Raw genomic sequence first — 25,492 nt, 5'->3', positions numbered from 1 at the left:
CACTCTTTCTGACCCAGAACCATTCCTTGTCACAGATCTGCCCAGGCTCTGCAATCAAACCTAACACTGCATCAGCACCAGCAGCCACTCCTCAGCCTGAAGCCGCAAAGAAAAAGACTTCATGCAGCAAGTCAGACGGGCAGAGGAAGAAACCCAAGGAGACAAAAACAGAGCTCCTCCTAGAGAAACTGCGTACGTATTCTGTGTATGGGGTCTGCCCAACCAGTGCATGGTCTGCGTGTCTTGGGACATGCAAATGTTCATCCTCAGTGAGTGTCAAGAGGCACTTAACAATTCCCTTGCACAAGTTTGTGTTTGTGCTTGGAGGAAGTAAAGGGCACTCTGGATAGCCCTTCTGCCTGTGAGGGCAGCTGTGAGTGGGCTGGGTTTTGCCTGAGCTTCCCTCCTACACCAAAGGCAAAGACAGTGCAGAAGACTGTGACCGGATCTGCTCCCCTCTGAAGCAAGCATCTTTGCTTTTGTTTCTTTTAGGCAGCCTTTTGAGCGTGGGAGATCCTAAGCAAAAATACATGCTGTTGGCAGAAATTGGTCAAGGGTAAGTCCAGGCACAGTTACTAACACAGAAACGCACAAGAGCGAGCATGCTGCCATAGCCAGCTCGTGACTGTGATGCTGCAGCAGGTCAGTTTAGAGTAATGGGGAAAGATCCTCCAGAAAGATCATAGAATCAACCAGCCACAAAGGGCAATCAAAGAGGATGATCAGGAGGAACTGGACTGCTGCACCAGCCCTTCATGTTGGAATTAGGTTTTTATCTTGGATACGGGGCTGGGTGGGCTCCTGCACTGTGTGCTGCTGGCTGAAGGAGTGGCTGCACAAAGGTGGCTTAGAACCACTACAAGCAGCAGAGAGCTGTCTCCCGCCTGGGCTTGCTTTCATTCACTGGGGACTAAACATCTTTCATCGGGACTAAACATCTTCTCATTCCTTTGCTGCTGTTTCATTTCCTAGGGCATCTGGAAGAGTTTATCGTGCACGTGAATCTTACACAGGACGAGAGGTCAGTGCCATCAGTCCAGCAGATTCTGCAGGTCTTTGTCTTTCCCCTTGGGTGTGAACTGGGGATGGAGCTTGCAGTCAGCAGTAGACTTTTACTGCAAAGGCTTCCCCTCTGCACCTTAACATTCACTTCCTTTCTCAAGACAGAAGTTTTGAATCTATGCAAGCCCTGCCCCAAAATCTCACCATAGAAAAACAGAATTGAGAGAGAGCAAAGGGGCGTCCCTGTCTCTTCTTGCCACGTCAAGAGCAAGACTAGACAGGGGGAGGCGAGAGGCGACTGGCCAAATGTGTAGGGAGGGCCAAAAGGCAGACTTTAAATACCAGCGAGCACATCTCCACCTGTCCTGTAGCTAGCACGCAAGGCGGCAGGGAAAGAGGCTGTTGTAACGCAAGGCGCTGAGCTCCTGTGCCTAACAAGACACTTTGGCACAGCTCGGCAGCGACATCCACAGACACTCACCGGCGTGCTCACTCAGGCCTCGTGCAACAGACTGCTCAAGTGTATGTTTTCAATGTCATTTCAGGTGGCCATAAAGCAATTGAAATTCCTAACCACGCCAGTAAAACGTTTACTAAGAGAAATCCTGAATCCCGAAGGAGAATAAGCATCCCAACATTGTGAACTATTTAGAGAGGGTACGTACTTATGTTCGTATCACGCCTGTGTTCATACTGCAAGCCAAAGATTCACTAGCAGAAAACTGATCTCTTTGACATCGTTGTCTTTTCAGCTACAGAGTCAATTCTCACCTCTGGGTGGTGATGGAATACATGTCTGGAGGCTCTCTGGCTGGCCTCGTTCGCAATATGCGTATGCATGAAAGACAGATAGCAGCTGTCTGCAGGGAGGTAAGGGATCCTCTGTGTGCTTCTGATTACCTGGACAGGGTGGGACTTCTCAACAAGTGGTAAATTTTACCCTCTCGTTTCTCTTTGTCTTGTCAGTGCCTGCAAGGCCTGGCTTTCCTTCACTCAAACCAAGTGATCCACAGAGACATCAAAAGTGACAATATCCTCCTTGGAATGGATGGATCTGTCAAGCTGGGTAGGTACTCTTGGTCAGGACCAGCATTCCCAGGATGGGGTGTGGGGCTACCAATTTGGATGAGTGACTGCCAGTTACCCCAAGGTGATGCCCGTGGTCGTGCACTGGCCACTGGTGCAGGCTGAGAGCAGATCCTGTGTGCAGAGAAGGACAGGAAGTGGAAAGGCATAAAGAGTGGCTTTGGTTTGGGTAGGTGCCTTCCAGCGTGAGGCAGTGACATTCTAAAGCTCCAAGTGCGTAAAAGGCACCTGCATGCAACTTGAGGGATGTTCTTTAAGGGACCAGTCCAGTATTTCACTGGCTACAGCACTAAGTAACCAGCTCATGGCTGCTGTTCCAGATAGAATCAACCGTAGTGGGCATTGCTTCTGCTCGGTTTCATCCCTCTAGCTGGCTTTAACAATACTTGTTTTTCTTCTCAGCTGATTTTGGCTTGTCTACTCACACCACCCCTAAAGAGAGTAGGAGGAGATCAATGGTCGGGACTCCTCACTGGATAGCACCGAAGTGGCAAGAGAAGAAACCATACGGCCCTAAAGTGGACATCTGGTCACTTGGCATCACGGCAATAGAAATGGTGGAAGGAGAAACCTCCTTACTTTGACCAACGTCCTTACGAGGTAAGGGCAGATAAATAGATACCACTGTCTTTCCAATCTGTACCATGGTTTGGCTCCCCACGAGCCAGAATCTCAAGGTCACATCAGTGTGAACTAGTTCTCTCAAGGCCTCCCTTGAGAAGGGAGTCCCCTACTAGTAATCACCTTTCTTTTTTCTGGCTAGCCCCTAGTCCTAAGCCGTGGGACTGGCAGATACACTCTGGGCAACTGTGTGGATGGACTTCCATCTCCATCCTCGTTCACACAGTCCTCCGCTGCTAGAGCTGGAAAGAGGAAGGAAATTGCAAGGGCACTTGCTTGCCTCTCTGGGGAGTGGGCAGCTTCCATTTCCCCCCATCTCATAGGTCTCCTCCTTTTTCTGGGCGGTCAGAGAACATGAGATTCCCCTGTTTCCTGTGCAGTCTGCAGTGGTTCTATATCTTAGTCTTTGGGAGAAAGATAACCAGATTAGTTTATGCGGTTGGTTACCATTTTCTATGCAGAACAGAGCAAAAAGAATTTGGACTACCCCTATGAAAGTAAATCTGCTTTTGGTGGTGTAGTTCAAGCTAACTGGGCGAGCCAGTGCATTCGCCTGTCAAGGCAAGGTCTTTTTAGATGTTGGAAGAGCTGTGGCCTCCCGAAACAATTGGGAGACTTATTTGTTGGAATAGAAACATCACCTCTAACCCTCTGCCAGGGAAGAAACTGCTGCTGGAGACTGACCTTGAGAATCAGATTGGGGTCTAGTGTAAGCACTTGTGGATATGAAACAAGCAGGTGGAGTGTCACGTTCCCTTTCTCTGTAGGCGATAAAAACTGATAGCCCAGAACGGAACACCACAGCTGAAGAACCCCGGGCAACATTCCCTGCTGTTGTGTGACTTTCTGAACTGCTGCCTGGAGGTGGATGAGAAACAGGCGATGGTCAGCTGAGCAGCTTCTGGAGGTAAAGCCCAAAGCAGCTGCAAGCGAAACAGCTGCACTATGGATGGCCTTCTCATCAGCTACGGCCTGAAGGCATCTACGGACCCCCACTTAGTGCTCTCTAGTCACAGTGCTTTTCAAATGACAAGAATCACAGACTGGTTTGGGTTGGAAGGCACCTTTGAAGGACATCTAGTCCACCCTCCCTTGCAGAAAGCAGGCACCTCTTCAACCAGAGCAGTCCTGCAGTGGTCTTCAGAGGGAGCATGTGGGCCTAGACGCTACTGGGATAACACTTCCTAGACGTTACTGGCTTCCCAGCGCAATGGCTTATGCCCCTCAGGGATTAATGTGATGATGAGCTGTGTCTGCCTGTGGTAGCAAGGTGCTGGGCATGAAGGTGCAGGTGGTCCCCACAGTGCTGTTTGTGCATTTCCTGGTAACCCGAGGAACACTAACTGCATGAGCCTGTGAGTAGCTGGCTTTGGGAAGCTATGGTTCCTCTCTTTTTTCTTCCTCCAACAGCATCCATTTTTACAATCAGCCAAGCCGCTCTCCAGTCTGACTCCTCTCTATCATGGCGGCAAAGCAACTGAATGAGAAGAGGAGAGGAGACACTAGCGCTTGTGGCCAACGTTCTGCTGTGGCACCTGCTGTGGGGGGGAAGAAGGGATTTGGAGTGCTCCCCCCGGCTCTGTCCCTGGAAGTATGAATGGGGGAAGAAGAAGCAGGAAGCTGTTTTCCCAGCAACTTCCCACCTCCCAGAGAGGCTTCTGCTTGTCCAGGAAGGGAGTGTCTTGGATTCTAGTGCAAGTTCCCAGAGACTCTAACAAATTTGATAGACCCAGTAACAATATAAGAGTGTGCCCTCCCTCTTCCCCCTCCTTTCCCAAAGGTAGGGGAATAGATATAGGAGAGAGAGAGGTAAGCACACCCAAATAAATTCAATCTCACTTGATTTGGAAGTTAAAAGGAAAAGTTTAGCAATCACTTAGAAAGGTATTTGAGGGTAGGGGAAGTTTACAAAGGATAGGGAAGGGAAAACAGCAAAATACGTGGTGTGCTGGTATGCAGGCAGAGCTGGGGTGTAGTGTGTGTGTGGCGAGAGGGAGCAAAGAAGCCAAGAGCAGAGAGAGAGAGAGCAGGAAGCCCGTCTCCTTTGTAGGTCAGGGAAGTGGGGGGGAGTGGGCTAACCATCACCTGGAGTGTGGCCCACCCCTGGGGAGGGGCCAAGACCCCCTAGGGTCAGGTTCAGGGTTACTACCCCCTGGAGTGTTAATCCTATACAGAGAGTTAACCCTTTCTCGCCTCCTAGGCAGGAGGCAAAACACTAAGTTGTTGGCAGCAGTGGCTCAGGCAGTTCTTACGGACAACAATCATTGGGGGAGCTACAGCAGCCCCAGAATTGAGACCTTCTGCCTAGCTGAGCCAACAGTGGTCACTGAGCACGTGCCAGGAGGGACCAAGGATAATTCCTTGTCCCAAATTCAAGTGGGCCAACCTGTGCTGGTTAATCTGCTCTCTAGTGGGGTTGTGCTCATGATACTGGCTAAGCCCAGGGGCTTATATGCCTGGGAAGCCCTGGATGCTAATGGGAGGACCCACTGCATCAGTGTGCGGTGAGTTGTCCCCAGCTATTAATTGCTAAGCCCGGCTACTACGTGCCGAGGCAAGTTTCTCTCTTTGCAGGACAGAGGCCAGGCCGAGGACCAGATTCCGGGACATGGACCAGTACCTGACCAGCACCTGGGGGAGGAAGGACCATCTACACAGGAGATGGAGGCACATCACACCGATGTGGCCAGTGGATGATGGTGTCAGGACTTGGAAGCATGACCTCCAGCCATGGACTCAAAGCAGCTAAGTCTCTACTGTGAACTTTACTATTGCTCTGCCAGGGACAGAGCAATCAATTGCTTATTTAACTGTGCACTGCTGTTAACCAGTGTTTGGGCTATTGTTAAATACTGTTGGTATTGCATGCAGGAGGGGCTAACCTATAGACAGCACACAGCCCTCACTGAGCTGCAAGGACTTATCACCCATCCCTCTGAATTCCTAGACACATCTGTCTATTGCTACCGGGGTGGACTGTTGTGGGGCACTCCAAATGCCTTCTTCCCCACCCTCCGTCTCGGGAGGTGTGAATGGGAGAAGAAGAAGGTGCAAAACTGCTTCCCCCCTGCCTTGCAGACTTGAAGGGAGAACAGCAAAAGGTGCCCTTTTCCGCATGGGTACTGACTCGTGGGAAAGCCCACGCTGGGATCGGGCTGGCGATTGGCTGGATTCTGCAGGCCCATTGTACATATGGCAGCAGACACAAAGCCTAGGAAGCTTATAAACAGAGTGAGGAAAAAAGCACGCGGTTCCTGCGCTCGCACCGTTCTGTGCAGGTCCGCTCTAGTACCGCTCGCTCCCCGGCATGTCTGCAAGTTTCCCAAGTCCTTAAGGTCTACTAGAGAGAGAGCTGCCAGCAGTGTGATTTTTTGCCTGCGCTGCTAAAACAGTGCCTCTCCATGATCTTTGCCTCACAGGCAGCTGTGTCTACAGGCACTTTGGACTTTGGCGGGTTTCATTCGCGTCTGACTTAATGCCGCGTGGATCCACAATGGGATATTGCTTGCAGTTTCAGAGGCTGCCGCAGAGAAATTCAGCAGGGATCACTGCTAAAGTCCTGCTTCACCCTCTGTGAGTACAATCTGCTGCTCCCTAGCGTCATGGTTTGAGGGGCTCCGCGTTATTCCAGAGTCCCTAAGAAAACTACAAAGACCAAGTTCCATCCCAGGGGACAAACTGGCCCCCTCCAGATATCGTTATTATGCTATTCACTCCCATGACCCTGCACATCTTTAAACACAACCTTTCTGTATTTTCATCTCCAATAGAAAGAGAGTAACGTGAAATAATCTCAGGCTGCCCTGCTCTCGCACAAGAAACTACAACACCTAGGTTTTCTGCTCAGCCTGACTTTTAAGCAGGGTAAAGCTGTCTTGTAGCTTAGCCTTTTCCATTTTCTGACTTTCCTAAATTACTAAACTTGCCCAAAGCATCCTTGTGAAGATTTCCTGACTGACTTAGAACCTGTAAATAAACCTTAACTAGTTCTGTGTATTGTTCAGGGGTGGGGCTTTTGGGGAAAGTAAAAAATAATTCTCTTTTTATAATTCCTACCTCAGCCAGTTAGCTCCCACTACATCAGCAGCTCAGAGCAGGACTGAGAAGAAAACCCTCAACCCATGTGCTGCAGGACAGATGGAGGGGCAAAGAAACCAGTGGTCATACTCCTGGGGGCTAAGAGGGGGAGCAACTCCGACCTGCGTCTGTAGTATTATTGTTGTTGTTATTTTTGCTATTATTAAAATACGATCATTTCTGTTATCATTTCTACTGCTTTCTAGTTCCTTTATTTTTTCAGATGGAAAGGGAAAATATGATCATTTCTATTGTCATTCCTACTGCTTTCTAGTTCCTTTATTTTTCAGATGAAAAGGGAAAATATGATCATTTCTATTATCATTCCTACTGCTTTCTAGTTCCTTTATTTTTCAGATGGAAAGGGAAAATATGATCATTTCTATTATCATTCCTACTGCTTTCTAGTTCCTTTATTTTTCAGATGGAAAGGGAAAATACAATCATTTCTATTATCATTCCTATTGCTTTCTAGTTTCTTTAAGATGAAAAGGGGCTAAGAGAGACAGGTAATGGCCATCTTCACTCTACTCAAAGCTGTCCCGGCCACAGCTGGAGTACTGTGTTCACTTTTAGTCACTGCTCTGCAAAACAGATGTGGTTGGCCTGCAGAGGATACACAGAGGAGCACAGTAATATGATCCAAGAACTGGGAAGTTGCCGTATGAGGAAACCCTGAAAGAACAGGTTTTGATCACCTCCAGTAGTTAAAAGGAGGCTACAAAAAGGTGGAGGCTCCCTTTTTACAAGCAGTCCCATGGAAGAAGACATGGGATAATGGGAAGAAGTCAGCCCTACGGAGATTCCAGACACTCTGCCCCAGGCCTAGAGCATTCATGGCATTTTTATCGGCTTGGCCGGTTACAGCTGAAGGCTGTGCAGCTATCCAGAGAGACCTGGACTGACTGGAGAGCTGGGCACAGAGGAACCAGATGAAGTTCAACAAGGGCAAGTGCAGGGTCCTGCACCTGGGGAGGAATAATAAACTGCACCAGTCCAGGCTGGGAGGGGATCTGCTGGAGAGCAGCCCTGTGGAGAGGGTGGCTTCTCTGGAGACTTCCAAGGTCTGTCTGGATGTGTTCCTCTGTGATCTGGGTTAGGTAGTGTTGTCCTGCTCTGGCCGGGGCCAGGGGTGGTGGGGAGGGGGGGATGGTGTTTGCACTCTATGATCTCCTTAGGTCCCTTTGTGAAAAATAGTACCCGTGTCAATATGAGACAAGGCAGAACAGAATATAAAAAAAAGAGAAATAAAAATATGACAACATGAGAAAGGCAAAGCAGGGTGTGTCGGAGCTAACTAAGGTGGAGATATTGAAAGCTATGAGCGACAACGCAAACACTGCGGAAAGATAGCCCCCTTTCAATATGGGACGTGAGTAAAAACGGGAACAGGGATGTATCAGAGCTAAGGAAGCTGGAGACGTTGGAACCTTCGGGTGATAACACAAAGCGCTGTGAGGAGATAGCGACCTGTCAATGGGGGACGTAAACAAAACAGGGGTGTGCCAGGGCTAACTGCAGCAAAGCCAGGGACGAATGGTAACAGAAAAGCACTATGAGCATGGTAGATATGAAACTAAAAAGCGCACGAACACGAAGGCACAAAGAGCTGAGTCAGAAGGACACCTGAGGAAGACTCGTTAACTTCTGCCCCACGACCACCAGAGAGACCCCCAGGAGGATTAACACGCATGCGTAAAAGTTCCAGGAAAAACTGCAACCGTTTCGGGAAATGATAAAATATGTATTAAACTGCTTTATGAATATGTATCTGAGCGGGAAATAAAAACCCTGCAACCGCGTGTGTACCGTGTGCAGCTGTGGAGATAAACTCCCCTGCGCCCAGCGCTGCTCCCTGCTTGCCAAAATAAAACTCCTTATCTCTAAGTTTTTGGTGGCTCAATTTTAACAATTTGGGGGCTCGTCCGGGAGCACGAGAACTCCGCAGACTAAGTACCTAGGACGGAAAGGTGCACCTCTGCCTTTTTTTTGCAGACCCTCCTACCGCACTTAGGCTGTGAACTGACAGTGACCTTTTAGACCCGGAAAGGCAAGCAAGGAAAAAAAAAAAAAATTTACCACATTGGAATTCGCCGGCAAGAAGACACATCAAGACCCATAATTCTGCGCGTGGATCCGAACGAAGAAGCCTTGGAGTGTGAGTATAAAAGCGTATTCTGTTTGGTTGGGTGGGATTCGGCTGTCTGAAAGTGCGTGAGTGAGACGGAACGCAGTTCCGAAGCGAGTGCGGAGGTTTTTCAATACTGCGGTTCCAATCCCTCGCGAGAGCCTTGGCCAGTGAAACACCAAAGCGAGTGTAAAACGCGATTGGACAGCCATGGGACAAACCGCTTCCAAGGGGCGGGAGGATAGGAAGGGACCCATAAGTTCAAAGAAGAGATTACCAGACATTCCCCCAGAGAGTCCGTTAGGGACAAAGACTGTAAACTGGGATAAAAAAGGGTCCCAAAAAGATAAAACAAAGGAAAAGTTAGTCTACTATTGTATGGAAGTGTGGCCAAAAGAACCCCTAAGGCCAAACATATACTGGCCAATCTTCGGTTCCTCTGAGGACTGGATTTGTGAAGCTCTAATGCTACATGTAAACTTCAAGAAACCTTTCAATCAGGAGGAAAGTGGTTATGCAGCCCTATGGTTACTAGAAAATAAAGAGGAAACAACAGAAGTTTATGCCTCGAAAGAACAGGGGAAAGGAGAAGAGAAACAAAAGAAAGAAGAGTGGGACCCATTAGACAATCTGCCCCCACCATACAGACCGCAACACAACCAACAACGGCTACCAAACCCCAGTGCACCGCCGATACCACAGATACCCCCAGGATCGGGAGAAGATCAGCCAATAGCAAACCGGACCCAAACACGGATTCAAGAAGAAATCGAAGCAGGGATGTATCCCCTACGAGAAGTACCCCTAGGAGGGAACCAAGGGGGAATAGGCTTTGTAGCAGTTCCATTGAACTCCTCGGATGTCATAGGATTTAAAAGAGAAATGGGGAATCTCTTGGAGGATCCCCTGGGGGTGGCTGAAAGGTTAGATCAGTTTTTGGGACCCAATACTTATACCTGGGAAGAGATACGGTCAATCTTAGGGATCCTCTTTACTACAGAGGAGAGACAAATGATTAGGCAAGCGGGTATGCGAATATGGGAAAGACAAAACCAGGCAGGCCCCCCAGGTGATCAAAAATGGCCAAATGTTGATCCACACTGGGACCATCAACAGGCACAGCAGAATATGAGAGACTTACGAACCTTATTAATCCAGGGAATAAAAGAGGCAGTACCTAGGGGGCAGAATATAAATAAGGCCTTTAGTGAACAACAAGGCAAAGAGGAATCCCCTGCAGAGTGGCTAGAAAGATTGAGAAAAAGTTTACAGATGTACTCTGGCATAGATCCAAATTCACCTGCTGGAGTGGCCCTTTTAAGAACACAATTTGTGGCCAAATCCTGGGGAGGTATTAGGAGGAAATTAGAGAAACTAGAAGATTGGCAAGATAGGGGTCTGGAAGATCTTTTGAGAGAAGCACAGAAGGTATACGTGAGAAGAGATGAAGAAAAACAAAAGGCGAAGGCAAACATTTTTGTAGCTGCTGTGAAAGAAAGCAGACAAGGAAAAGATGTAAGGACACAAGAGAAACCCCTAAGAAGCCATCAACAAGACGGTGGGACAGACACAAGAAAGCAGGAACCTCCTGTGTGCTACTACTGCAACAAGAAGGGACACATCCAAAGGAATTGCAGAAAAAAGAAACAGGATGAGGAGATGTTCCAGGAATAGGGGCGTCAGGGGCTCTACCTCCTGGGGACCCCAGAACATGGAGAGCCCTTGATAAAATTATTAGTAGGTCCCCAGAGAGAAGAAGTGGAATTTTTAATTGACACTGGAGCAGAAAGAACAACTGTAAAGAGCATTCCTAAGGGAATAGAGAAAGGAAAGGAAACTTTAACAGTAACAGGGGCAAAAGGAGAACCCTTTAAGGTCCCCATATTAGAAAATGTAGTAATTGAAACTGATAAAAGAATAGAATTCAGTGACCTGCTATGGTTGCCTGAAATAGAATATAACCTTTTGGGAAGGGACTTACTGTCAAAACTAGGGTTAGAAATAAAAACCAAGAAAGGGGAATGGGACATTAAGATTTATGTGCTCACAAGGGAGGACAAGGAAATGATAAACCTACTAGTATGGCATAAAGGAGAGGAGGCAGGTCGAATAGATATGGAGCCTATCCGGGTGGAGTTATCAGCCCCCCAAAACCCGGTTCGTGTGAAGCAGTATCCCATATCTTTAGAAGGCAGGAAGGGATTAAAGCCAGTGATAGACAGGCTCCTGAAACAGGGCTTACTGGAACCCTGTATGTCTCCCCATAATACCCCCATTTTACCTGTAAAAAAGTCAGATGGAACATACAGGCTTGTACAGGATCTGAGAGCAGTGAACCAGAGAACACAGACGAAGTTCCCTGTAGTCCCTAATCCATATACCACTGGTGAGCCGCTTATCTCCGGAATACCAGTGGTATAGTGTCATAGATTTGAAGGATGCTTTTTGGGCCTGCCCATTAGATGAAGCATCCCGAGATTATTTTGCTTTTGAATGGGAGGATCCAGAGACTGGGAGGAAGCAGCAGCTGAGGTAGACTGTGCCACCCCAAGGGTTCACAGAGTCACCTAACTTACTTGGACAAGCTCTGGAAAAGATATTAGAAAAGGTAGATTTACATCCAGAGGTAAAATTATTGCAATATGTGGATGACTTGTTGCTTGCTGGAAAATATGAATCAATAGTAAAAGAAAACACAATTAAACTGTTGAACTTCTTGGCCCAAAATGGACTCAAAGTATCTAAAAGAAAACTCCAGTATGCAGAACAGGAAGTGAAATACTTGGGACACTGGCTGACGAAAGGAGAAAAGAGGTTAGACTCAGAAAGAGTGGCAGGGATCCTGGGTCTTAAACGTCCTCGATCCAAGAAGGAAGTAAGACAACTGCTAGGCTTGTTGGGTTATTGCAGACAATGGATTGAAGGATACTCGGAGAAAGTTAAATTTCTCTATGAAAAGCTACTGGGAGAAAAAGTAACTTGGAAGAAAGAAGATGAACAAAGGCTAGAGAAAATGAAGACTTTGCTAATCCAGGCACCAGTGCTTAGTTTACCAGATCTGGAGAAACCTTTCCTCCTATTTGTAAATGTAAGTGAACAAACAGCATATGGAGTGTTAGTCCAGGACTGGGCTGGAATGAAGAAACCTGTGGCATACTGTTCCAAATTATTAGACCCTGTCAGCAGAGGATGGCCTGCTTGTGTACAATCCATAGTGGCCACAGCTTTATTAGTAGAAGAGGCTAGAAAGATAACTTTTAATTCTCCTCTCAAGGTATTTACCCCACATAATGTAAGGGAATTCTACAACAAAAAGCGGAAAAGTGGTTAACAGATAGCAGGATGCTTAAATATGAGGCAATACTCATAGATTCCCCTCAATTAGAATTAGGAGTTACGGGGGCCCAAAACCCAGCTCAGTTTTTATTCGGGGAACCCAGCTCAAAGTTAGAGCATGATTGTCTTAAAGTGATAGAACTGGAGGTGAAGGTGAGGTCTGATTTAAAGGATTATGAGCTCAGAGAAGGGGAGAAATTATTTATAGATGGATCTTCAAGAGTGATAGGAGGACAACGAAAGTCAGGGTATGCGATTGTGGGAACAGACTTAGAGGTTAAGGAATCAGGACCCCTGAGCCCTGGGTGGTCAGCTCAGGCTTGTGAATTATATGCTTTATGTAGAGCATTGGAACTTCTAGAAGGAAAAGTGGGAACAATATACACAGACTCCAAATATGCCTTTGGAGTAGTACATACCTTTGGAAAAATCTGGGAAGAAAGGGGACTGGTTAACACACAAGGAAAAGGGCTAATCCATCAAGAACTGGTAACGAGGGTGTTGAAAGCCTTAAGGAAGCCCTTAGAGATTGCTGTGGTCCGTGTTAAGGGACACCAAAAAGGAACTAGTTACCAAATTCGAGGAAATAATTTAGCTGATGAGGCAGCAAAACAGGCCTCCTTAGGAGAATCACACACTATGATCAGTCTATTGGAAACAGAGGTAGAAAACACGGAAGAATTAAAATTTACTAAGGAAGAATTAAAGAAGATAGAAACTATTGGCACTTGAGAAGGAGGAAGATGGAAGATACCAGATGGACGAGAAGTGATTCCAAAGGCCTTAGCCCGGCAGATTTTAGAGAGAATTCATGAAAAAACACATTGGGGTGCAAAGGCCTTGGGAGACCACATACTTAAACGATATGGGTGTGTGGGGATTTTTGAAATATCAAGACACGTCACAGACAGGTGCCTAATCTGCAGGAAAATCAATCATAAACATTCTAGGCAGGTGGCACGAGAGGGAAGGACGATCGCATATCAACCCTTCGAGAAGGTTCAAGTTGATTTTACTGAATTACCAAAGGTAGGAAGAATCAAATATCTGTTGGTCATAGTAGACCAGCTGACAGGATGGGTAGAAGCCTTCCCATCAGCACGGGCAACTGCAGCAGTGGTAGCAAAGTTCCTGCTGGAACAAGTGATTCCCAGATATGGAGTAATACAAGTAATAGATTCAGACCAAGGTTCACATTTTACTTCCAGAGTAATTAGACTTCTAAGTGACGCGCTGGGGATCCAATGGGAATACCATACACCTTGGCATCCTCAGAGTTCAGGCAAAGTTGAAAGAATGAATCAAACTCTGAAACAGCAGTTAACCAAACTGATGATAGAAACTCAGCTTTCTTGGGTCAAGTGCCTTCCCTTAGCATTACTAAATGTACAAACACAGCCCCAAAGTGAGACGGGATTGTCAGCATATGAGATGATGTTTGGAATGCCATATACTCAAGGGATGCCTATGAATGAAAAGCTAGTTGGAGACTTTAATATCTCTAAATATGTCAAAGCCTTGGCAGAAAGAATAAAGGAGCTCAGAGATATTGGTGTTTTAAATCAAACACCACCCTTAGGTTTCCCAGTGCACGACATTAAACCGGGAGAAAAGGGGCTGATAAAAACTTGGAAAACTGAACCACTAGTCCCACAATGGGAAGGACCTTTTGAAGTCTTGCTAACCACTGACACAGCAGTAAGAACTGCAGAAAAGGGATGGACACATATCTCCCGGGTCAAAAAGAGTAAATCTAGTTATGGGTGGCAGGTAACTTCGACACCGGGGGAGACAACCATTAAATTAAAGAGGAAGACTGAATAAGTTATGAAAGACTGCCAAGAAAACTTCAACCCCTCCTGAGGAAAATATTAAGGATTCATGGGTGTGGAAGATCTTGAAGATCTTTATCGAAATCCACAAAGATGGTTAAGGAGGGGAGAAAACCTAAAACCAAATTTTAATCTGAAATAGAACAAAAACTATGTAAGCATTGTGAACACTAGATTGAATAGCGATATATATGGTATAGATTGCGTGTAAGACACTGATGGGAACCTAAAGATAAACTCCTGAAGGAAGGGAGGAGTTTGCAAGCATAAAAAGCAGTTAGAGAAATTTAAGAGCAGAGGAGAAACTTTAAAATAACCTGAAAATTTCTTTAACTCCATGTTGGGGAAGCCATTTCTTGTTTCACCTATCACAGAAATCATCATCTGGACGGCTGAGAAAAGGTGGACACAAACCTCCTGAGGAAAAAGACATCCCCAACTCACTGATCCCACAGAAAAAGGGGTGCAATTAGTGGTTTGGGGTTTTTTTTTTGTATGCCAAACATGTAAGATCTCTATATATGTGTAAGTTGTAATGAAAATTGGTGGCACCACTGTAGGCATAACCGCCTCCCACAAGGGTACTGAAGTTTAAGTAAAATTAAAAGAGGAATTAACTGATAGCACACTGGACAATTTGAAGAGATAAGAATAATATCATCTAGATACCTAGGGTAGTGAAGAATTACAGATAGAAGAGCAAGAGTGTGGAGGTATTGTGCAAGCTAAGAGTGAAGAATACACACGGAGAGGAGAGCCTCTAAATCCCCTGTAGAATACCCTTGCTGTCGAGAAGATGATATACCCCGTTGCTCGAAGCAACCGAGTAGACGGAGGAGACAGAGGGGTAAAAGTGTGGGGAATGGTTGGACTAATGTTTGGCCTCCTCAAGTTTGGGATTACAGATCCCTGCTTAAAATGTCACCAAACGGTGAAACATGGAAGACAAACTCTTGTAGCTTTTACCTCCCACACCCATATTAATGCAGCTTGTTATAACAAGCAACAATTAGAAACTTGCACTATAGGAGGACGCAGCTTTTGGGTAGGTCATAACCTAGCAATAGGGGGCATACGTAATGGTCAGACTTGTCCCAGGGGGGAGAAAATACTATGCTTTACTAAGGAAGGGATGTGGGGTCTTAGTGATGGAGGAGGAGTCCAGGATCACTACAAAGAAGAATTAGTTAGAAATAGGACAAAAACTTTGAAGAAACTACCGAACCCTAGAACAGGTCAAAATAGGCTCTATGAAAGTGTAAAGAAAATTTTAGGAGAGGTCAAGGACCATTCTGGCAGGGCTAGTCTGTTTATAAATTTAATGGAAGAAATAGCAAAAGGATTAAATGTAACCTTGTGCTGGATCTGCGGGGGAACCCAAATGACGGAGCAATGGCCATGGAAAGGAGAATCGTTAACCCAGCCCAGCTGCTCGAGTGGAACCGGACCGAGGTCACGCGAATAATACGACCCGAGGGGTGGATTTTACACAATGAGGTAATTGGGCATTACTGTATTAAGCGGAAAGGAGAGGAATTCCAAAAAAGAGTAGGAGAATTGGGTTGTAGGAACCTGTTAACTACTAATGGCAGTTCTGCCTCACACTGGTGGCCACAAAGCCCTGAAGGATATTGGAGTAAGAATTGCACTAATGAAACTGTGTGTTATCATTTGCAAAATAACAGTAACCCTTTTATGGAGATAGATGGATTAAAAGATTTTTGGGAAAATCCCCAAAAAAGTGATTCTGCATGGCAAGCACCAGATGGGTTATTCTGGATTTGTGGAAAAAGGGCCTATACAGAATTGCCAAGAAAATGGAGGGGGGTTTGTACTATTGGAATAATACAACCAGCCTTCTTTCTGTTACCAAAAGCCAAACTCCTTAAACTTATCTCTAAGTTTTTGGTGGCTCAATTTAACACCTTCCAACCCCTTCACATCCTGTGATCCTGAGAACCAGGTGATAGTGCAGGGCCGGGCGGGTTTATTCTGGAGTCACCAGCTCAGCCCGTGAACTGGGAGCGGCTGCGCCCAGCAAGAAGATGGCGCCAACGGCAGTCAGCTCGCCAAACAGGACGGCGCTGCTTCCGACGGCCGCCGTCTTTGAAGCATTGCCTGCGCCTACGAGTCCAGGGAAGGCTGCCGGCACGGCCGGAGCCGCCTGCGTTTCCGCAGCCCGCGGATTCCGATCCGGAGGGGAAAACACGCCCGGGTCTGCCTGCTCCGCTCTACCCCACGCCTCCAGCTCGCCCCGTGCTGGCCGCTCGGCTCCGTGCTGTCGGTCAGCCGCGGGGCTCGGCCGCTTCACCTTCAACCGCCTCTAACGCCTCAAGGCGCTTCCTGCAGCTCCCTTCTCGCCCGTCCGCCGCTCACCTCTGCAAGCTTTCAATTCTCCATGCCAGCTTCACTAAGAGGCACCATTTTCCCTAAGCTTTAATGCTGTATTTTTTCCAATTCAAACTATGCAAACCAGCAACCATCTCGTTCCCCGTACGGGCCGCCAGTTACTGTGTGGTGATTTTTAAAGATAGCTTGTCCTAGTGGGAAGAGGGAAAGGCAATGGGAACACAGCAATGAGGTCAAAAACCTGCCTTCACTAACATAACATTCTCAGTAAGGAACACAAATAGCACTGTTATTTGAAGGTTGGTGAGTGGGTCTGAACTGCACTGTAGAATCTGAGACGCTGCTGTTGTGCAGCCAGGGACAGGCCGAGTCCCCACATCAGGGGCTTGGTCGAGCAACTATTTGTGATGTAACAATGGGGTACCACTACATAAGGCGTCCGTTCCCAGCAGTCTCCAGTAGTGTTCAGAGCACTCTGCGTGTGTGCAGCAGCCTCGGACACCAGCTCTTTCCAGGAAGAGCGCGCCGGTTTAGGCTCTTTTCCTTGACTGCTGCGTTGGAATCCAAACATGGCAGCAGCAGACTGTTCCCGTGAAAAAAGTGAAGAGTATGATGAGAAGGAGAATGAAGATAACAACGAGAAAGATAATAATGATTCTCCATCTGTTAGGGCAGCATGTCCCAAAAATGGAAAAGGGGTAAGTCCCAGTCCAGAGTTATCTGTGTAGGCTCTTTGCCATCAGTGGAAAGAGCAGTTGTCAGGTGTAGATCACAAAGTTGCAGGACCCGTGGAAGAAACTGCCCCCTGGAGGTGCCTGTCCCTCTTCACAGCCTAAGTAGCTAAATGAACAGCTGAGACCACAGCCCTAACTCTTCCATGAGTGAAGTTTGGTGAGAAGAATCCTACAGAGCTCTGCATTGTAGAGAGAAGGAAGGTCTCTGAAGGACTGGAGTGCAGTCCTGATGACCACTCCCTAGAGCTTGCAGTGCTGGTGAGAAGTCAGTTCAACAGTTCTGATCAGAAAGGAGGGATGCTCCCTGCTTCTGCTCACTTACGTAGCAGCAAGGCTGTGGGTCCCAGGAGAGATCTGTATCTGTATCCTTGCCTCAAGGCACGCTCCTGGTTTCCATCATCTCTCAGAAAACGAGTGCAAACTGAACGTGAAGCCAGCCATGGCCCTGTGTAAAACTAGCCTTTCAGCTTTGCCTCTTCAGTTTGAGACGAGAACACCAAACGCAAGCGTTTTAAGAGCCCTGGATGTGGCAAACGGCGCCTTCCTAAGGGCTTGCATTTGAAATGTCACCTCTGGGGCATCTCTACAAGCCACCTTTCTGACCCAGAACCATTCCTTGTCACAGATCTGCCCAGGCTCTGCAATCAAACCTAACACTGCATCAGCACCAGCAGCCACTCCTCAGCCTGAAGCCGCAAAGAAAAAGACTTCATGCAGCAAGTCAGACGGGCAGAGGAAGAAACCCAAGGAGACAAAAACAGAGCTCCTCCTAGAGAAACTGCGTACGTATTCTGTGTATGGGGTCTGCCCAACCAGTGCATGGTCTGCGTGTCTTGGGACATGCAAATGTTCATCCTCAGTTGAGTGTCAAGAGGCACTTAACAATTCCCTTGCACAAGTTGTGCTTGTGCTTGGAGGAAGTAAAGGGCACTCTGGATAGCCCTTCTGCCTGTGAGGGCAGCTGTGAGTGGGCTGGGTTTGCCTGAGCTTCCTCCTACACCAAAGGCAAAGACAGTGCAGAAGACTGTGACCGGATCTGCTCCCCTCTGAAGCAAGCATCTTTGCTTTTGTTTCTTTTAGGCAGCCTTTTGAGCGTGGGAGATCCTAAGCAGAAATACATGCTGTTGGCAGAAATTGGTCAAGGGTAAGTCCAGGCACAGTTACTAACACAGAAACGCACAAGAGCGAGCATGCTGCCATAGCCAGCTCGTGACTGTGATGCTGCAGCAGGTCAGTTTAGAGTAATGGGGAAAGATCCTCCAGAAAGATCATAGAATCAACCAGCCACAAAGGCAATCAAAGAGGATGATCAGGAGGAACTGGACTGCTGCACCAGCCCTTCATGTTGGAATTAGGTTTTATCTTGGATACGGGGCTGGTGGGCTCCTGCACTGTGTGCTGCTGGCTGAAGGAGTGGCTGCACAAAGGTGGCTTAGAACCACTACAAGCAGCAGAGAGCTGTCTCCCGCCTGGGCTTGCTTTCATTCACTGGGACTAAACATCTTTCATCGGGACTAAACATCTTCTCATTCCTTTGCTGCTGTTTCATTTCTAGGGCATCTGGAAGAGTTTATCGTGCACGTGAATCTTACACAGGACGAGAGGTCAGTGCCATCAGTCCAGCAGATTCTGCAGGTCTTTGTCTTTCCCCTTGGGTGTGAACTGGGGATGGAGCTTGCAGTCAGCAGTAGACTTTTACTGCAAAGGCTTCCCCTCTGCACCTTAACATTCACTTCCTTTCTCAAGACAGAAGTTTTGAATCTATGCAAGCCCTGCCCCAAAATCTCACCATAGAAAAACAGAATTGAGAGAGAGCAAAGGGGCGTCCCTGTCTCTTCTTGCCACGTCAAGAGCAAGACTAGACAGGGGAGGCGAGAGGCGACTGGCCAAATGTGTAGGGAGGGCCAAAAGGCAGACTTTAAATACCAGCGAGCACATCTCCACCTGTCCTGTAGCTAGCACGCAAGGCGGCAGGGAAAGAGGCTGTTGTAACGCAAGGCGCTGAGCTCCTGTGCCTAACAAGACACTTTGGCACAGCTCGGCAGCGACATCCACAGACACTCACGGCGTGCTCACTCAGGCCTCGTGCAACAGACTGCTCAAGTGTATGGTTTTCAATGTCATTTCAGGTGGCCATAAAGCAATTGAAATTCCTAACCACGCCAGTAAAACGTTTACTAAGAGAAATCCTGATCCCGAAGGAGAATAAGCATCCCAACATTGTGAACTATTTAGAGAGGTACGTACTTATGTTCGTATCACGCCTGTGTTCATACTGCAAGCCAAAGATTCACTAGCAGAAAACTGATCTCTTTGACATCGTTGTCTTTTCAGCTACAGAGTCAATTCTCACCTCTGGGTGGTGATGGAATACATGTCTGGAGGCTCTCTGGCTGGCCTCGTTCGCAATATGCGTATGCATGAAAGACAGATAGCAGCTGTCTGCAGGGAGGTAAGGGATCCTCTGTGTGCTTCTGATTACCTGGACAGGGTGGGACTTCTCAACAAGTGGTAAATTTTACCCTCTCGTTTCTCTTTTGTCTTGTCAGTGCCTGCAAGGCCTGGCTTTCCTTCACTCAAACCAAGTGATCCACAGAGACATCAAAAGTGACAATATCCTCCTTGGAATGGATGGATCTGTCAAGCTGGGTAGGTACTCTTGGTCAGGACCAGCATTCCCAGGATGGGGTGTGGGGCTACCAATTTGGATGAGTGACTGCCAGTTACCCCAAGGTGATGCCCGTGGTCGTGCACTGGCCACTGGTGCAGGCTGAGAGCAGATCCTGTGTGCAGAGAAGGACAGGAAGTGGAAAGGCATAAAGAGTGGCTTTGGTTTGGGTAGGTGCCTTCCAGCGTGAGGCAGTGACATTCTAAAGCTCCAAGTGCGTAAAAGGCACTGCATGCAACTTGAGGGATGTTCTTTAAGGGACCAGTCCAGTATTTCACTGGCTACAGCACTAAGTAACCAGCTCATGGCTGCTGTTCCAGATAGAATCAACCGTAGTGGGCATTGCTTCTGCTCGGTTTCATCCCTCTAGCTGGCTTTAACAATACTTGTTTTTCTTCTCAGCTGATTTTGGCTTGTCTACTCACACCACCCCTAAGAAGAGTAGGAGGAGATCAATGGTCGGGACTCCTCACTGGATAGCACCGGAAGTGGCAAGAGAAGAACCATACGGCCCTAAAGTGGACATCTGGTCACTTGGCATCACGGCAATAGAAATGGTGGAAGGAGAACCTCCTTACTTTGACCAACGTCCTTACGAGGTAAGGGGCAGATAAATAGATACCACTGTCTTTCCAATCTGTACCATGGTTTGGCTCCCACGAGCCAGAATCTCAAGTCACATCAGTGTGAACTAGTTCTCTCAAGGCCTCCCTTGAGAAGGGAGTCCCCTACTAGTATCACCTTTCTTTTTTCTGGCTAGCCCTAGTCCTAAGCCGTGGGACTGGCAGATACACTCTGGGCAACTGTGTGGATGGACTTCCATCTCCATCCTCGTTCACACAGTCCTCCGCTGCTAGAGCTGGAAAGAGGAAGGAAATTGCAAGGGCACTTGCTTGCCTCTCTGGGGAGTGGGCAGCTTCCATTTCCCCCCATCTCATAGGTCTCCTCCTTTTTCTGGGCGGTCAGAGAACATGAGATTCCCCTGTTTCCTGTGCAGTCTGCAGTGGTTCTATATCTTAGTCTTTGGAGAAAGATAACCAGATTAGTTTATGCGGTTGGTTACCATTTTCTATGCAGAACAGAGCAAAAGAATTTGGACTACCCCTATGAAAGTAAATCTGCTTTTGGTGGTGTAGTTCAAGCTAACTGGGCGAGCCAGTGCATTCGCCTGTCAAGGCAAGGTCTTTTAGATGTTGGAAGAGCTGTGGCCTCCCGAAACAATTGGGAGACTTATTTGTTGGAATAGAAACATCACCTCTAACCCTCTGCCAGGGAAGAAACTGCTGCTGGAGACTGGACCTTGAGAATCAGATTGGGGTCTAGTATAAGCACTTGTGGATATGAAACAAGCAGGTGGAGTGTCACGTTCCCTTTCTCTGTAGGCGATAAAACTGATAGCCCAGAACGGAACACCACAGCTGAAGAACCCCGGGCAACATTCCCTGCTGTTGTGTGACTTTCTGAACTGCTGCCTGGAGGTGGATGAGAACAGGCGATGGTCAGCTGAGCAGCTTCTGGAGGTAAAGCCCAAAGCAGCTGCAAGCGAAACAGCTGCACTATGGATGGCCTTCTCATCAGCTACGGCCTGAAGGCATCTACGGACCCCCCACTTAGTGCTCTCTAGTCACAGTGCTTTTCAAATGACAAGAATCACAGACTGGTTTGGGTTGGAAGGCACCTTTGAAGGACATCTAGTCCACCCTCCCTTGCAGAAAGCAGGCACCTCTTCAACCAGAGCAGTCCTGCAGTGGTCTTCAGAGGAGCATGTGGGCCTAGACGCTACTGGGATAACACTTCCTAGACGTACTGGGCTTCCCAGCGCAATGGCTTATGCCCCTCAGGGATTAATGTGATGATGAGCTGTGTCTGCCTGTGGTAGCAAGGTGCTGGGCATGAAGGTGCAGGTGGTCCCCACAGTGCTGTTTGTGCATTTCCTGGTAACCCGAGGAACACTACTGCATGAGCCTGTGAGTAGCTGGCTTTGGGAAGCTATGGTTCCTCTCTTTTTCTTCCTCCAACAGCATCCATTTTTACAATCAGCCAAGCCGCTCTCCAGTCTGACTCCTCTCATCATGGCGGCAAAGCAACTGAATGAGAAGAGGAGGAGGAGACACTAGCGCTTGTGGCCAACGTTCTGCTGTGGCACCTGCTGTGGGGGGAAGAAGGGATTTGGAGTGCTCCCCCCGGCTCTGTCCCTGGAAGTATGAATGGGGGAAGAAGAAGGCAGGAAGCTGTTTTCCCAGCACTTCCCACCTCCCGGAGAGGCTTCTGCTTGTCCAGGAAGGGGAGTGTCTTGGATTCTAGTGCAAGTTCCCAGAGACTCTAACAAATTTGATAGACCCAGTAACAATATATAGAGTGCCCTCCCCTCTTCCCCCTCCTTTCCCAAAGGTAGGGAATAGATATAGGGAGAGAGAGAGGTAAGCACACCCAAATAAATCAATCTCACTTGATTTGGAAGTTAAAAGGAAAAGTTTAGCAATCACTTAGAAAGGTATTTGAGGTAGGGAAGTTTACAAAGGATAGGGAAGGGAAAACAGCAAAATACGTGGTGTGCTGGTATGCAGGCAGAGCTGGGTGTAGTGTGTGTGTGGCGAGAGGGAGCAAAGAAGCCAAGAGCAGAGAGAGAGAGAGCAGGAAGCCCGTCTCCTTTGTAGGTCAGGAAGTGGGGGGGAGTGGGCTAACCATCACCTGGAGTGTGGCCCACCCCTGGGGAGGGGCCAAGACCCCTAGGGTCAGGTTCAGGGTTACTACCCCTGGAGTGTTAACCCTATACAGGGAGTTAACCTTTTCTCGCCTCCTAGGCAGGAGGCAAAACACTAAGTTGTGGCAGCAGTGGCTCAGGCAGTTCTTACGGTCAACAATCATTGGGGGAGCTACAGCAGCCCCAGAATTGAGACCTTCTGCCTAGCTGAGCCAACAGTGGTCACTGAGCACGTGCCAGGAGGGACCAAGGATAATTCCTTGTCCCAAATTCAAGTGGGCCAACCTGTGCTGGTTAATCTGCTCTCTAGTGGGGTTGTGCTCATGATACTGGCTAAGCCCAGGGGCTTATATGCCTGGGAAGCCCTGGATGCTAATGGGAGGACCCACTGCATCAGTGTGCGGTGAGTTGTCCCCAGCTATTAATCGCTAAGCCCGGCTACTACGTGCCGAGGCAAGTTTCTCTCTTTGCAGGACAGAGGCCAGGCCGAGGACCAGATTCCGGGACATGGACCAGTACCTGACCAGCACCTGGGGGAGGAAGGACCATCTACACAGGAGATGGAGGCACATCACACCGATGTGGCCAGTGGATGATGGTGTCAGGACTTGGAAAGCATGACCTCCAGCCATGGACTCAAAGCAGCTAAGTCTCTACTGTGAACTTTACTATTGCTCTGCCAGGGACAGAGCAATCAATTGCTTATTTAACTGTGCACTGCTGTTAACCAGTGTTTGGGCTATTGTTAAATACTGTTGGTATTGCATGCAGGAGGGCTAACCTATAGACAGCACACAGCCCTCACTGAGCTGCAAGGACTTATCACCCATCCCTCTGAATTCCTAGACACATCTGTCTATTGCTACCGGGGTGGACTGTTGTGGGGCACTCCAAATGCCTTCTTCCCCACCCTCCGTCTCGGGAGGTGTGAATGGGAGAAGAAGAAGGTGCAAAACTGCTTCCCCCTGCCTTGCAGACTTGAAGGGAGAACAGCAAAAGGTGCCCTTTTCCGCATGGGTACTGACTCGTGGGAAAGCCCACGCTGGGATCGGCTGGCGATTGGCTGGATTCTGCAGGCCCATTGTACATATGGCAGCAGACACAAAGCCTAGGAAGCTTATAAACAGAGTGAGGAAAAAAGCACGCGGTTCCTGCGCTCGCACCGTTCTGTGCAGGTCCGCTCTAGTACCCGCTCGCTCCCCGGCATGTCTGCAAGTTTCCCAAGTCCTTAAGGTCTACTAGAGAGAGAGCTGCCAGCAGTGTGATTTTTTGCCTGCGCTGCTAAAACAGTGCCTCTCCATGATCTTTGCCTCACAGGCAGCTGTGTCTACAGGCACTTTGGACTTCGGCGGGTTTCATTCGCGTCTGACTTAATGCCGCGTGGATCCACAATGGGATATTGCTTGCAGTTTCAGAGGCTGCCGCAGAGAAATTCAGCAGGGATCACTGCTAAAGTCCTGCTTCACCTCTGTGAGTACAATCTGCTGCTCCCTAGCGTCATGGTTTGAGGGGCTCCGCGTTATTCCAGAGTCCCTAAGAAAACTACAAAGACCAAGTTCCATCCCAGGGGACAAACTGGCCCCCTCCAGATATCGTTATTATGCTATTCACTCCCATGACCCTGCACATCTTTAAACACAACCTTTCTGTATTTTCATCTCCAATAGAAAGAGAGTAACGTGAAATAATCTCAGGCTGCCCTGCTCTCGCACAAGAAACTACAACACCTAGGTTTTCTGCTCAGCCTGACTTTTAAGCAGGGTAAAGCTGTCTTGTAGCTTAGCCTTTTCCATTTTCTGACTTTCCTAAATTACTAAACTTGCCCAAAGCATCCTTGTGAAGATTTCCTGACTGACTTAGAACCTGTAAATAAACCTTAACTAGTTCTGTGTATTGTTCAGGGGTGGGGCTTTTGGGGAAAGTAAAAATAATTCTCTTTTTATAATTCCTACCTCAGCCAGTTAGCTCCCAACTACATCAGCAGCTCAGAGCAGGACTGAGAAGAAAACCCTCAACCCATGTGCTGCAGGACAGATGGAGGGGCAAAGAAACCAGTGGTCATACTCCTGGGGGCTAAGAGGGGGAGCAACTCCGACCTGCGTCTGTAGTATTATTGTTGTTGTTATTTTTGCTATTAATAAAATACGATCATTTCTGTTATCATTTCTACTGCTTTCTAGTTCCTTTATTTTTCAGATGGAAAGGGAAAATATGATCATTTCTATTGTCATTCCTACTGCTTTCTAGTTCCTTTATTTTTCAGATGAAAAGGGAAAATATGATCATTTCTATTATCATTCCTACTGCTTTCTAGTTCCTTTATTTTTCAGATGGAAAGGGAAAATATGATCATTTCTATTATCATTCCTACTGCTTTCTAGTTCCTTTATTTTTCAGATGGAAAGGGAAAATACAATCATTTCTATTATCATTCCTATTGCTTTCTAGTTTCTTTAAGATGAAAAGGGGCTAAGAGAGACAGGTAATGGCCATCTTCACTCTACTCAAAGCTGTCCCGGCCACAGCTGGAGTACTGTGTTCACTTTTAGTCACTGCTCTGCAAAACAGATGTGGTTGGCCTGCAGAGGATACACAGAGGAGCACAGTAATATGATCCAAGAACTGGGAAGTTGCCGTATGAGGAAACCCTGAAAGAACAGGTTTTGATCACCTCCAGTAGTTAAAAGGAGGCTACAAAAAGGTGGAGGCTCCCTTTTTACAAGCAGTCCCATGGAAGAAGACATGGGATAATGGGAAGAAGTCAGCCCTACGGAGATTCCAGACACTCTGCCCCAGGCCTAGAGCATTCATGGCATTTTTATCGGCTTGGCCGGTACAGCTGAAGGCTGTGCAGCTATCCAGAGAGACCTGGACTGACTGGAGAGCTGGGCACAGAGGAACCAGATGAAGTTCAACAAGGGCAAGTGCAGGGTCCTGCACCTGGGGAGGAATAAT

The 25,492-nt window shown here is 47.8% G+C and overlaps 2 protein-coding genes and 1 long non-coding RNA gene across 4 annotated transcripts; all 3 read left to right on the top strand.

Moving 5' to 3' along the window:
- The first annotated feature begins 630 nt into the window (after window positions 1–630).
- Window positions 631–5,406, top strand: LOC135184150 (serine/threonine-protein kinase PAK 3-like). Its single transcript, XM_064159742.1, is given in 8 exon segments — window positions 631–642; window positions 1,548–1,610; window positions 1,612–1,655; window positions 1,752–1,872; window positions 1,969–2,068; window positions 2,491–2,657; window positions 2,659–2,688; window positions 5,284–5,406. Coding segments are annotated over 8 exon segments (660 nt in total).
- An 11,594-nt stretch (window positions 5,407–17,000) lies between these two features.
- Window positions 17,001–21,950, top strand: LOC135184149 (serine/threonine-protein kinase PAK 3-like). Its single transcript, XM_064159741.1, has 10 exons — window positions 17,001–17,129; window positions 17,791–17,947; window positions 18,246–18,309; window positions 18,721–18,769; window positions 19,295–19,404; window positions 19,500–19,617; window positions 19,715–19,814; window positions 20,236–20,432; window positions 21,216–21,353; window positions 21,855–21,950. Exons 1-10 carry the CDS (start codon window positions 17,001–17,003, stop codon window positions 21,948–21,950), a joined length of 1,158 nt encoding a protein of 385 aa, XP_064015811.1.
- Window positions 21,951–22,984: 1,034 nt separating this feature from the next.
- Window positions 22,985–24,697, top strand: LOC135183693 (uncharacterized). 2 transcript variants are annotated; one of them, XR_010305659.1, is made up of 3 exons: window positions 22,985–23,181; window positions 23,855–24,007; window positions 24,495–24,697. It is a non-coding gene; the product is annotated as an uncharacterized LOC135183693 (long non-coding RNA). The 2 variants fall into 2 exon arrangements; XR_010305660.1 differs by lacking the exon at window positions 22,985–23,181 and adding an exon at window positions 23,401–23,712.
- Window positions 24,698–25,492: the final 795 nt, after the last annotated feature.

This window comes from Pogoniulus pusillus, chromosome 19, assembly GCF_015220805.1.
Source record: "Pogoniulus pusillus isolate bPogPus1 chromosome 19, bPogPus1.pri, whole genome shotgun sequence".
In the NCBI taxonomy this organism is placed as follows: Eukaryota; Metazoa; Chordata; class Aves; order Piciformes; family Lybiidae; genus Pogoniulus; species Pogoniulus pusillus.
Note: the sequence above shows the minus strand (reverse complement) of the source record. Positions and strands in the feature narration are given on the sequence as shown.